The 14,153-nt window shown below is 45.3% G+C and overlaps 2 protein-coding genes across 2 annotated transcripts in view; one reads left to right on the top strand and one right to left on the bottom strand.

Moving 5' to 3' along the window:
• The window catches only part of LOC123138634 (uncharacterized), a 17,298-nt gene extending 8,659 nt beyond the window's left edge, over positions 1-8,639 (top strand). Inside the window, exons 2-3 of the mRNA XM_044558580.1 lie at positions 3,650-5,007; positions 5,938-8,639. Coding sequence (XP_044414515.1) covers positions 3,650-5,001 — 1,352 coding nt within the window. The 3' untranslated portion in view covers positions 5,002-5,007; positions 5,938-8,639. The remainder of the gene's footprint in view (positions 1-3,649; positions 5,008-5,937) is intronic.
• A 3,547-nt stretch (positions 8,640-12,186) lies between these two features.
• LOC123133171 (SKP1-like protein 1) lies at positions 12,187-13,673 on the bottom strand. Its single transcript, XM_044552705.1, has 2 exons — positions 13,094-13,673; positions 12,187-12,482 (listed from the first exon to the last, which is right to left on the bottom strand). Exons 1-2 carry the CDS (start codon positions 13,424-13,426, stop codon positions 12,309-12,311), a joined length of 507 nt encoding a protein of 168 aa, XP_044408640.1. The 5' UTR covers positions 13,427-13,673; the 3' UTR covers positions 12,187-12,308.
• Positions 13,674-14,153: the final 480 nt, after the last annotated feature.

Below are 14,153 nucleotides of genomic sequence, written 5' to 3'. Positions count from 1 at the left end.
TCCCATTTCGCCCTCGATGCCCCAGACGTTGTCCCGTGGGATCTTGAGGACTCGGGTCATTTCTCGGTGCGATCCATTTACGACAAGCTAGTCAGGGGACCGGCTACGCCTCGTGCCAAATTGCTCTGGTCGACGTCTCTGCCCTTGCTTGAAGACCAAAGATTTTAACTTGATAGTCGGTCATGCTCCCATTGGCGTTGAGCAGGAAGACACTAACCGTATTTCCTTCACTTGTGTGCCATCGAAACTGACGTGGGGCTATGTTTGGGACATCTCTGATCTTCCGTGGAAACCACAACGTTCTGCGGAATTAACAACTATTATGTGTGGGCCTCAGCCAAAACTTCTGTCAGGGTCGCGGCGGCCGCGCCAGCCGGATCTAAGGCAGTGATGTGGGGCGGTGGCATATGGCAACGGGACGGCAGCGGCTTGGGCATCCGATCTGGGCCCGGTTGGGCTTCGGCGGGCCACACACATCGTGTACTGTTCCGTCAACAGCATGCTGCTCCTGGGATCGAGGCTCCGACCCTGGGTGTGGTGGTGGTGGCCACCTCCTTCGCCGGAGATGGTCTGCCTGAGGCTGGATGGTTGGATCTCCAGATCGTCATCTAGTCCCGGCTACGAGTTGGGGAGAAAGAGTTGCTAGTGAAAACCGAGCCGATGGCGGCATTTTGCGCCGTTACCTTGATGAGGCATCGTCGTGTAACTTCTGTCGACTCACTCATGCTACTTCGGGGGAAACCCTAGGATCCGGTCATCCAGATCGGATGATGGCAGTACTGCAGTGTTATTTCTCTCTTGGGAGCATCATTTGCGGAGCGGCGCTGGAATACAGAGGGAGGAGGTGGAGCGGCTAAGTCTTGCACAGAGCTTCGATGGAGATGTCAAGTCATGCCTGGCCGACAGGTGCTACGCACGACAGATGTACCAGAGTCTTCGCGTCTGGATGGATGCGCTCAGGTCGGTGGCACCATTGGGCGCCGTGGTGGCGTCGTCGGATGTCTGGACTGACTAGGATGATGTGGATCTCTCTCCTGAAGACGGGTCAGCGGTCCGATGATGATGGCAGCTTCTAAAACGTGTGCATGTGGTGTGCGCTTTAGGTTTGCTGCACCGGCTGTTGGTTTCAATACGTTATGTCGATGGATCAACGACGACACGGATTTTAGATATGGGGTGAGAACACCTACACATATGAGCTTCGGGTGGCTTGATGTATGTTCTTATTAGTCCTTTGTTGAATAATTAATAAAGATGAACGTATGCACCGATTGATGCAGAGGCCAGTTTAACCTCCTTTTCCAAAAAAAAATTATGTGTGGGCTTAGATGTACCCCACGTAGGGTCATTTTGGGCTTTATGGAACCGTCAAAATAATTTTGCTATGTAGGTTGTTATCTCAGGGCATCTAGCTATCTTCAAGCTCTTATGTTTTTACAGCGTGTGCGCTTCCAGGGGAAGACGAAGGACAAGACCGTAGATGTAGTGTTGCGTCAAGAGAGTTAAGTTCATGCCATCATTAGACAGCCCGACAATAAAAACACCTAATAGTGCTTAGGGATGTTTGAGTCTCATGCCTTGTTTCGATCTCGAGCATGCTTCCTACTCAATCATCTTTCAATCTCGATTGATCTCATGCTTCCTACTCGATAGCTGCGTTGTTGATTTTTCCTTCGAAAAAAAAAAATGAAACCACTTCATGAAAACAGAAGGGTTAGTTAATCAGCAGTTTGATTAAATGGCCTCATTGCCTACCTGGGGTCAGGGGTTCTCAAATTGATCGAAGAGCCGTCACCATGTATGGGGCTGGCTTAATTGGCAACACATGTAGTGTAAAGTCATTTGTGTGTAGGATTAACTTTTGTTATGCTTAGTTTTATATGAAAGCGCCACTCATTAGGACCATGGTCTCAGTAACTTTAGTTGTCTTCCATTTTATATGTAAGTGTACTCATTAGGGTCATGGTCTCAATAACTTTTGTTGTGTTCGTTCCATTTTATATACAAGTGCCACTGATTAGGATCTTGATCTTACTAACTCCATCCATTCATTATGTGCCATTTTGGATATCGAATGCAGATCTTGTCCATTGCTTTATAACGACATGTATCTAAATTGTTAAAAGCCAAATGATCTGCGATAAGCATATATATGAAGATAAACCTCAAGTCAAAATAAAAAAAATCAAAGTATGTCCATCTATCACTCTTCTTTTCTAAATTTCTGTCCATGTTGTAAACCTTGCCTTAGAGACCTGGTCTATAATTCTTCCATGTTACACTGTGTATAATATGTGGCAAAAAGAAATCCTCAACTCAATCCGACCTACCATCACCTCTCTACCGATCATTTTCTCAACCTAGACCCACCAACTCCGGCTAAAATTGGAAGACGGATCTGTTCCAATTTTCATAAACTGGATTACCTTGTATTTACTCACACTGTTTTGATGATCAGTAAACACTATGCACAAATATGGCTTGAATAATTAACAATCCTATAAATGGCTAATGATGTTGTTTTTATTACAAACCTTGCCTGATACACGACTCAAAAGTTGTAGCAGAAAATAAGGAAATATTCTAGCTTAGAGATATCTCAAGCACACAAGGAATTACTTGAGGTGCCTACTCCTCGAAATCAACAGTTGGTAGTTCTAGAAGCCGGTAAACCTTGATTGCTTTTGACAGATGAGGGAAAAATGAAAAAAAAAACTACTCACTCCTTGCCAAATTATAGTGCATACAAAATTTTATTGGTCAAAAGTCAAACTTTGTAAATTTTTACTATGTTTATAGAAAAAAATACAAGAATTCAAAATACGAAATATATAATGTACAAAAATATATTTCTTCATGAGTCTAATGGCATGGTATTCTACATGTTGATAAATTTGTATATAAACTTGATCAAACTTTACAAAATTTAACTTTGACCAACAATTATACGCATTATAATCTAGCAATTAGGGAGTAGGACTATATTGAAAACCCTCCATACTGTTTGGCTGACTGGTGTGTCGTATGCAAGCGTTGCTAACCGAACAATGCATATCTGCTTCACACTTTGGTTGCGTTTTTGAGTTTCAAGGCTTAGCCGGCTAATATTTTTTCGTCGGTGATGCTGGTGGGGCGGACGATGACTGGGGCCATGGTGAGACAATCCCATCCGCAAGGAAAATCAATAGGAAACTCCAACTCTTGCCTGCAGGTTTGTCGCGGTTGCAGAACGAGCGACCATCCAACCCCCTTTAGTTTCCACCGCAATAGCAAGTGCAGTAGCAACACTAGCGGGGTTGCAGAAAGACGGGTCCGAACTTTACACACGTGACCAAAGATTGAACATGACACTATAAGATGACACAAGCGGTAAAAGTAATGGACACTACTCTTCCGCTAAATCTACTCAAGTTAAATTTGCCCGAAAACGTAATAATATAAAAACATGACGGAGGAACCGACAAATAAAGGGCGCCGCTTCAAAATTGTTGCATATGGAAATGTACGCCGGACACATAATAGTAAGTAATTAAGTATCTCCATGTTTTGTGATCATTTTGCGTGACAAGTTAGGCCAAAAAAATTGATTGACATTATCCACTCGATGAACGTGCTCATGTTTTTTTAGATGGCTCGTGTTTTTTTATAGGGGAAAGATGGCTTTTGTTTGCAAGCAGCCTAGCTCCAGCCCAGCCCAGCCCAGCCCAGCCCATCCTAGCCCATTATCAGAGGCACGACGCAAGAGTCCAGCCCCAAACCCTCACTACCCTCTCCGTCTCTCGCCACCAACCGCGCCGCGCCGTCACTGGCCATCCCCTCGCCGCCGGCGCCTCCCCGCCGCCACGCCATGCTTCGGCTCCGAAGCTGCACCTCACCCAGCTCCTCTCTTCTCCCTACACCTCCCATGTCTCTCCTCTCCACCGCCTCCTCTCCGCCGCAGCCGCCTCCGGCATTTCTCCGGCAGCTTCCCCAGGCTTTGCCGCCGAGGAGTACCTCGTCTCCGCCTGCGGCTTGACCGCAGCCCAGGCCCTCAAGGCCTCCGCCAAGCTCTCCCACCTCAAGTCCCCCGCCAAGCCCGACGCCGTCCTCGCCGGCATCGGCCTCTCCGCCGCCGACGTCGCCACCGCCGTCGCCAAGGACCCGCTGTTACTCTGTGCCGGCGTGGAGAGAACCCTGGCCCCCGTCGTCGACGGGCTCACCGGCCTCGGCCTCTCGCGCTCTGAGGTCGCGCGCATCGCCGTGTTCGTCCCCGGCAAATTCCGCTGCAGATCCATCGTCTCCGCTGTACAGTATTACCTGACACTCTTCGGGTCCATGGACAACTTGCTCCGGCTGCTCAAACGCGGCTTCTGGCTACATGGTTCTGACCTCGAGAGGGTGGTCAAGCCCAATGTCGCGTTCCTGCGGGAGTGCGGGCTACATGATTGCGACATTGCCAAGCTATGCATCCGTGAGCCAAGGGTCCTCAGAATCAAACAGCAGCGCCTCCAGGCGATGGTGGCATGCGCCAAAGCTCTCTGTGTGCCGCATGGCTCTGGGATGTTAGGAAAAGCGTTGCAGGCTGTCGCATCCACTGACGAGGAGAAGATTGCCACCAAAGTGGATTACTTGAAGAAGACATTAAGGTGGTCAGATTCTGAGGTGGGCATTGCTTTGCCCAATAATCCGATGGTGCTGACCTATTCTAAGGAGAGGCTGCAACGCTTATCAGAGTTCCTCATCTCCGAGGCGGGGTTGGAACCGGGGTACATTGCTCATCGGCCGGCAATGCTCAATTATAGCCTGGATGGTCGGCTCAGGCCCCGGTACTACGTTATGAAGTATCTCAAGGAAAACAGATTGCTACATCGCGACCGGGATTACTATTCTGCAGTCGCGCTGACTCCGAAGGTATTCATGGACAAGTTCATATGCCCACACAAGGAAGCTGCACCGCACCTTGCTGAAGACTATGCAGCAGCTTGCAGAGGGGAAGTGCCAGCTAGATTCAGATTCACATGAAAATTGGTATGTTCATTTGTCATTCAGTAGAGAAGAAAGCATAGCACTGCTATCAACTTGTCCTTCATCATGTCATATTGTAACTAAGAGTGAGAGATCAGGGCATCCTGCAAGCGCTTTGAAGTATCAATTAGTAGTATTTCTGCACACTCTGTATCTTCAACCTATCTTTCCATGAAAGAATGTTCCCATTTTGGCCATGAAGATGATTTGAAGCCTCAAAACTTTCCTTTAGATGAAAATCTTGCACTTCTTTTTCCCCAGGAAACAGTTTTGGGTTTGTTGTTGGCCAGTTGCCACACCGTGTTAAACTTGTATACCACTATGTAGACATTTTAGGTTCCCTGGTATTTGTACGGGAGAAGCAAATCGATGCTTGTACAGTATGATGATGAAAAGCAGAGTGCATTTCATACAATAAGGGAACATATGTTGTGTAACCTGAAAAGGTTATGCCATTATCAAGTTAACTTCTGCCATATCTTTTAGCTAATTTTATTCCATATTAGCACTTCCTTTTTAGATAATGAGGGCATCTTTGTCCCTTAGCATATTTTGTTAACACAGTAAAGTGGTCTTATGTATCATCCATCTTCTGCAAATTTCTAGCTGGAAAGTCAGAAAAGGAAAAGGAAAAGATAGCATAGAATCTTGTGGAAAAGGAAAAGGAAAAGATAGCATAGAATCTTGTGGAATTTCAAATGTAGGAACAGTAGACATGCTATGTACCTCAATTTAGAACCAAGCTGTGCGAGGATAGTGCCACATTTGTTTGTTCCTGATTTGAAGTTATAGAAGTTGGACGAAATGAGATCTTTGCAGTAAGGCAAAGGGGATGGTCCATGCTATACTGGTGAAGATATGTGATTTGAAGATCAGTTGTGTCCATTTTCTGGTGCTTGTGGTAATTATAGAAACAAGATTATTTCAATGCAGGTGGAGGAAACGGATCGATTGATGAAGTCACTTACCAAGTGAGAGGACAGGGAGTTTTCCTCAAGCAAGAAGTAGCCGTGCAATAGTTCATACTTATTTACTGATTGTGGATGGTGCTTTCTTTCTTTCGGGAGAAGATATGCTGAAACTGGATGTAGATGATGTTTTTTTCCTTCTTCCAGGAGACGAGACGAACCATGGTGGCTATGGCTTTGCTGTAATATGAATGGTTCTGAAGGCTCGGTTAGTTGATGATGCCCTGAAGCTTTAGTGACAAGTATGGCCTGATGACGGCACGGCTTTTATTCAGGGAAGCTCCTATTTCTCTCTCTCTCTCTCTCTCTCTCTCTCTCTCTCTCTCTTTTGCAAGTTAAGTAATCCTTCTAGTGAAGGGGAGCCTTGGCGCAGTGGTAAAGCTGCTGCCTTGTGACCATGAGGTCATGGGTTCAAGTCCTGGAAACAGCCTCTTACAGAAATGTAGGGAAAGGCTGCGTACTATAGACCCAAAGTGGTCGGACCCTTCCCTGGACCCTGCGCAAGCGGGAGCTACATGCACCAGGTTGCCCTTTTTTTTTTAAGTAATCCTTCTAGTATTGTACTAGAGATTGTAACATGGTGGCTGACAAGCTGCTGTTGCCTGCCTACCGGATTCATCAGCTCAACTGAGTGAGGCAACCTGAAAAAAAATAACAAGTTGAATAACTAGCAGCATCTGGTTCTTTAATCAATTCATACATTGGGCTCCGAGCTTCCTCTTGCTAAGACATGCTGGATCTTCACTTGGATATAAACAATTTGAATGAGTTATGCATGCATGTAAACAGTAAGCTCGATGTAAATTTTGTACTCTGAACTCTGAATTTGAATCAGAGTTGAAAGTTAACTCTGAATCTTTCAGACGTCATGGGCGAACTCTGAAACTTATTACACCCAAGTCAATTGTGAAGCCATAGCAAGTGTTTAGAAATCTCAAGGAGTGAAGTTAACTTGGATCAGAGCTGAAAGTTTTTTGACTGTTTTTTTCACCAACAATGTCATGTCTTATAATTGGTGCCAGAAGCAAATACTGCAATTTTTTATATGCTTCAGTTTAGACTCTTTGGAGCCACAACTATTTTATCAACATTTTCCATTATCACAGCCCCAACTGTGTGACATGAGTTCTCATGTTTTCAGAACATATGGGACTGGGCTTAACAAATTATGTTGAAAAATCACTTTCTTATCTTAAAATACATCAGTGGTTAGCAGATCTTTAGAGGAAAGTTTCTATTGTATTCATATGATCCCTTAGTAGGATTCAAGGGAAACATGCAACACATGTGGTGCCTTTCATAAGCTAAGCTGGGCTGTGTAAGTAATTGTTCTTTAGGTATCTTCGTTTACACTTTTTTAGATGGTGGCTGATTGATATAGCGGTAATGTAGTGTACCTCTTTTCTTGGAACAAATTACCTTTGGCTGACAAATTGTGCACATGTGTGAGAGATTCCTTCATCTGTTTGCAAAGATTGCTTGTCCAGTAGCTTCCCTTTGGACCCTTTTACTGATAATTCTGTTATTTGTGTTTTGATTTTGGTGATGTGCGTGAATGATTATACCACAACTACTGCCAACTGGTGTTGACGATGGTGTCTAACGTGTTGAAGGCCTGCAATGAAACCATTTATGTTTCACCTGATTGTATCATTCTTATTTCTGAAATTTATCTGTCCAACATTTGGCTAAACTTGGTGTGTGCAGATCTGGAAAAGAAAAAGATGCGGAGGAATTCAGAGTGAGATTTTGGTGGAGGACTGATCTTCTCTCTCTAGCTTCCAGAGTGTTATGGTCCTCTGATTCCGATTTCATTGTTTGTGGTTGATGCACACTCTGGATATTCGATCTTTTTACTAGTGGCTCATGCCCTGTTTGTTGTTGCATGGTTTGCAATGCAATCACGCCAGTGTAGTTACATCCATAGTAACTATCTGAAGTCATCATGATTAATTATTTAATTAGTGAAGTTGTGCCTAGAGAACAATCTCCTTTATGTCGCCAACATTCATATGCATGGGTTGGTCTTCCAGCCAAGTGGACGTCCTCCATGGTTCGGTTGGCTTCTGATGGGAAAATGAAGCATACTGCTCCCTCTGTAAACTAATATATACTTACAGCGGTACCTAGCTGCTAAATGATCTGCTTCCATTTTGGTTCCATTTTTTGTGAGTTTCAAGGCTGAGCCGGTTACTGTTATGCACAGGGTGGCGACTGAGCTGAGCGCCATGGTGTGTTGCGTCCAGCGAGGGGCGCATCCTCAATGAGGATGATGAGGAGAGAACACAGCGGCAGCGGCAGCGGAGGGGGCTTTTTTCTTGGAGGAATATGTATGTGCCTGGCTTGCGACATGCCACCTGAACTGAACATGTTGCTTGTAACACTGGTGATTCAGGGAAAAGGGAAAGGAGGAAAGGTAGCTGAAGAAGATCAGATTGTCACAAACCATTGCCGCGGCGATGGCTGGACGAGAGCAGAGGATACAATGGTTGCTTGTGGAGAATAACCGGCTGTGGAAGGAGGCGGGGCTGGGGAGTAGGAAGGAGCAACGGTTCATTTCTTTAATGCCTTGTCGTGCTCCCCTCCTGTGTCTTTTTATCCTCCCCGCTCTCGGAGGTACTGGCAGGTGGAAAACAATATTCAGGTGGAAAGAAGGCACTGTCAGCTCCCGAAGATGTCCTAGTGGCTCTCATGCTACTCATAGTCGTACATTGAATTCCAGATTTTCTCGTTTATAGCAACTCACGACGTCGTGTTTTCGATTGAGCGCTGTTTCGCTCTTTCCTGGTGCCTCCTACTCCCTAATGTTTTTAATTTCAAATCCACAACCTCTTCTCATCTGATGTCTTTCTCATCCAAAACCAATCTAGTAGTAGTAGATCGCCGAGCTTGCCACTACTTGGCTAAAGCCGGGAGGTATGTATGCACACACCCATCTGGATGGTATCATGTTAGGTTGGTTGGTGGGTCTATACTCTTTATTCGCATTGATCTGATGCCGCTATATGTTTTGCATCATACCTTTCTGTATAATTTACAGTGGAAATGTTTTTGTTTCTACACTTGTACAGTGACACTGGCTATGTTCTTTCTATGTTTTGGTATTATTGCATCATGCTTTACTATTTTTAGCTTTGGCCCATTTTTATAATGAATTTCTATATAATTTGTAGTGGCAATGTTCTTGTTTTTACAGTTGTACAGTGAGTCAGTGACAACATGCATAATTTAAAAAATGAACTTCTAGCGTAATCTCTATTTTCTGAAAACTTTTAATTGGCATTGTACAGTCCTAGTGCAGTAGTGGTTCCAGCCGTTAATAGTTTTTGATGTATCCTTTTTCATGCTTGATAACTCATTGTATATCTTCCAACTGATTAACAACTGAATTCAGTAAATAATAGCCCATTTCTTTCGGATGATTTCTAACTGTAGTCTTTGTGTTTGGAAACTGAAATTTACCAGTCACATAATATTATAGTGTAGATGCACATGTATTGAAATGCAGATGATTTTACAGTGTAGATGCATATGATTTTAACAGTACACGATTTGACTATGTTATTGTCCTTTTGTTATTTCTGTTTTTTTTTACCTTGACTGTAAGTTGAAACCTGTAAATTAAAATTGGAGCAAACTGTAATTCCAGTTTTTGCTCTTGAACTTTTACATTTCTCTTATAGTATTTTTTTACTAGTTTTGGTTTCTTATATTTTCGGTTCATGCTTACAGTAAAATCATGACTTACTCATTTGAAGCTTTTGCCTATATGCAGTCCTTTTGTGTAGTTTTGTTCAGTGTTTATTTTTACAGTATTGTTTATTGTAATTTCAAGGTATTCTTATTGTGTGATTGTGTAGGACTTACTGTTCATTTTTCTTAGTAGTTTTTAACTGAAGCTTCTGTGTATGAGATGACATGACGTATTTAAATGTCAAGGTTTTCTTACGGTGTGTGTGATTATGGTGTTGGTCCTTTTTGTAACTTCAGGTCTCATTGGTTTGGGCCTCACGACATGCCATGTGCTTGTTATGAATGCAAACAGACCAGTGCAACCCCACATCACAAGAGTTACTATGCTCCCACGAAATAAAGCTCTCTGGTTGATCGAGGCTGTCGAATGCGTGTGGGACCAACATGTCATTAGGTGAAAGAGACAAATTTACCGCCTAGGCCCAAACTGTGTGACCAGACTGGGCCTCGTAGGCGGTGTGGTTTGTCAGGCCTGGGGACACGACGGCACGCGACGTTGTTGCCAGCATCGGGCATGCGTAGATGGGCGAAGACAGAGTTGACGAAGCGCCGAATAGGCTTGACAGGCCCGAGGACACGTCGTGGATGAAGGCACGCATATGTGTTGCCAACACCGGTTATGCGTAGACGAGGGACCTGCATGAGCTGTAATCCATGTCGAGGAGTCAGAGGGACAAAAGAGAAGCAGACTCCATGACGGTTGTGGTGGCGATGGGCTGGTGTTGGAAAAAGACAAAAGGGGTGAACGGCCGGCGGCGGCGGCTAGGTTAGGAGCGCGACGATGATGCTCGAAATACGCGAGAAACCCGACAATATGATGAAGACCGGTGCGGCGCATACCATGGGAAGTCGACGCACATGGACGGTGGAGTGGACCGCGCGCCGCGGCGCTATGGCCCGAAGGGGCGATGCAGCGGCAGCAAGCGGGTCGGAGCGACGGCGTGGCCCGCGGACTGTGGCGCTATGGCCCGAAGAGGCGGTACAGTGACGGTGCGCGGGTCGGTGCAACCACGGTGCCACGCTCGTTATGGCGGCCCGACGGGGCGACGCAGCGGTGGCTTGAAGGTCGGTGCATCCACGAGGATAGCCAGGAGCGGATGGCCTCGGGGCGATGATGGAGGCCGCGACACTACGGCCCGAAAGGGTGACGCAGCGGTGACACAGGTCGGTGCAGCCACGCGGAGAACTACGGGGCGACGGCGCTGCGGCACGACGGGGCGATGCTGCGGTTGCCCGATGCTCTGTCGATGGAGGGATGCGCTGTACTCGGAACAATCTTCACGGGACCCGCAGAGACGTAGATATTGATGTTAAAAAATGGACGGTGAAAAATTAAGAAAACCGAAATATTATCTCATCAGCATCAGGGACTCCGTTCGGCCAAGAAACAGAATAAAACTCTCGCATAGCCAGAACACCAGTGGTCCTTTTCTTGTTCTCCCAAACACACAGATCAAAACTGATGGATACATAGGTGGTGTTTGTTTCTCTAGTCCTAGGACTTTTTTTTAGTTCCTGGGACTTTTTGAAAAAGACTCTTAAAGAGATGCTTCTAAGGACTTTTAGCAAAAAGTTCCAAAAAGTCCCATCCTGTTTGGTTTGCTAGGGACTTTTTTTAGTCCCTACATCAAAAAGTCCCTGAAAACAAACACCCCCATATACCCTCCCTCTCAGCCTCTCTCAGTCGTCATTAGTTGGCATGCAACAATGCATCAAATCACAAAACAGACGTGCACAAAAACTTTTTGCCAAAGATACATGTGCCTTTCTTTTTTCTCTTTTTATTTTCTCCTTCTTCGCCAAGTTACAACTCACGGCCGTATACACACATATAGTATGTATATATGCATCCCAGCCACCGACCTGACACGTTTACCTAAACCTGCTCGTATAAGAGGAGTAGAATCCTAACCGAACTCAACATGACCTACACGGCCGGAGAGAAGTACTATAGTACACCTACGTACTCAAACCATACTACTACTCGGACACTATAGGCATGCATGCTACTACATCACATCACGTAGGACTCTACTAATTCAAGGTTAATCCTAACAATCTCTTCCTAATTTTGATTTTTGTCTTCTGTGCTGATTCGATCTTGACTCATTGTAGATCATCCTTTCTCGACTCATTCTCTTGCACCACGCCAAGTTAAATTGATATGCTTCATTGATGGCAACAATCTCTCCCCAATTTTATCCTGATGAATTTACGAACCATCTCAAATATGGCTTGGACTACCTAGCCTGTCAGAACCTTGGGGAATACACCACCCTGTGCACCCATTCGTTAATTGTAGCAATTTTTAGTATTGTAGGTACTGATTCTACTGTAGCTTCAGCTGTTGGCCCGGGCGTCGGTCGGCCCTAGCTACGCTACTATCGTGGACTACACCGCCCGCTACAGCCTCATGTAAAGACAATGAATAATATATTCACGCAAGCTTAAACACTGAATATGTTCACTGACGCAACCTCATAAACTCCAGTACAATTAAAACCAATTAAAACACAAGGAGTGCAGCTAAAAGGTTCACATGACGAATACTAAGCGTTCACTCAACACGACCTAGACGCTCCTCTACTGAAATGCCCACTGGTTCTCCCTGCGGATCGTCTGCTCCTCCTCAGGCAAGTAGTCGTTCTTGGTGCTCAAGAAACTACGGATCTCCTCCAGAGAATTGTCACTAATCGTGTCGATAGTCGTTTGGCTAGTCAGGTCCAACAACCCCTTGATGTTGAGGTAACTTGCAGCCTGAGAGGGAGTAAAAAGAATCATAGGGTGTCAAAGAGAAGCATTAATCTATGATGGCTATAGACCATGGATAATTAGATAGATTGTCTTGCATTAAGATGTGTTACAAGCTAATAAAACACAAAACAACACATGACGTGACCTACCATGCGAGATAGAAGCATTAATATATGTAGGATAATCATAAACGCCATATATTGTTATGAGTAGTCTCATGTTTCCGCACGTGAATCATATGCAATTTGCTGGCACATTGATAGTGCAGCTAGTAAGTTCACACTGATCATAATAAAGCTTCAAGCATAACAATGATATGCACATATCAGTGAAACATATCAGACCACAAGATGATGCCCTAACCAATTTACAAGGATTTCGTATCGCCGGCCAATGTGTATGTCGCTAATAAAGCAGAATCATGTATAATCTAAGTCTAATCTAGTCCAATCGAATCGAATTGAATCTACCTTGATGTTTGTCCGAGGAGTTCGTCCAATCTAATATAAATAGTACCAAGACGCGCAAGCCCAATCTAGATCGAGTGCCAGAAGGGGACATCAAGAAAAAGTAGATCTAGAAAAAGAAAATGGTCGAATTGATGGATATCATACCTGGATGAGGTCGAAGCGGGTGGCACGATTGACCTTGATGAATTCTGCATCCCAAATCTTGAGGTCCTCGGCTAGGGCGGCGGGAGCCACGGTGTCAGACGCAGCGGCACCGGTGGCTCCAGTGGTCGGTACATGTTTGTTGCAGTACTCGATGACCCTGGAGAGGATCTTGGAGTTGATGTTGGGGATCAAAATGGCTGTGTCGGCGCAGTCATCCTCGATCATTTTGCGAATAGTCTGCGACTCCATGGCGACTGCCTCCTCCACCTCGAACTCCATGCCGTCGGGTGACTTGAGCATGATCATCTTCTTGCCTGCCTCTCGGGTCGCCATCACTGCTGGATCCGGGTTGGAGGTGGTGGCGGACGAATTGGGGATGGGGGAAACCCTAGAAACGCGGCCGGCGGCGGCAGCAGCGGAGAGGAAAAGATGGGAGATTTGGTTGTTGAGGGATGGGCTGGGCTAGGTTCCGGGGGAATTTATTTATTGAGGCGGGGCAACGCGTGATTGGACATCTATCTATCGTACATCGCAAGGAAAGGAAGCAAAGTACTACCAAACCAAACCGAACCAAATTTGGACAGAATTTGTTTGATGACATCCACATGAGCAGGGGTCCGAGCACACATTCGACCATCCAATCTATATCTAGCGCATGCAAGGCCCGCGGTGGCACTTTAACAAAAAGACTCCCACCATTCCCCTCTTCGCTTTTGCAACAAACCCCTTTATCTCTCCCGTGCAACCTCATCCCTGCTGAACCTCCTGCAGCCAGCCATTGATCCCGATCTATCATGGTGGGCACCGCACCACCCTTCGCCCCAACGCCAAGCCATGGAAGCACTGGTCTTCATGCGCAGACATAAATTAATTCCTGTGTTGTTACCTAAATATAAATACATGTGCCAGCTAGTATTGATGAGAAAAATCATCGCAACAATGCTATTGATTTAGTGCATTTACATATTTGTAGGATTTTTTGACATAGCTTATCAATTCGCCGTTCGCTTGGAATAAATTATTGAATTAAAGATCCACCAAAAGGACCATACATGGTACA

The sequence above is a fragment of the Triticum aestivum genome, chromosome 6B (genome assembly GCF_018294505.1).
Source record: "Triticum aestivum cultivar Chinese Spring chromosome 6B, IWGSC CS RefSeq v2.1, whole genome shotgun sequence".
Taxonomy (NCBI): Eukaryota; Viridiplantae; Streptophyta; class Magnoliopsida; order Poales; family Poaceae; genus Triticum; species Triticum aestivum.
The sequence above is the reverse complement of the archived record's forward strand: the minus strand, read 5'-3'. Positions and strand labels throughout refer to the sequence as shown.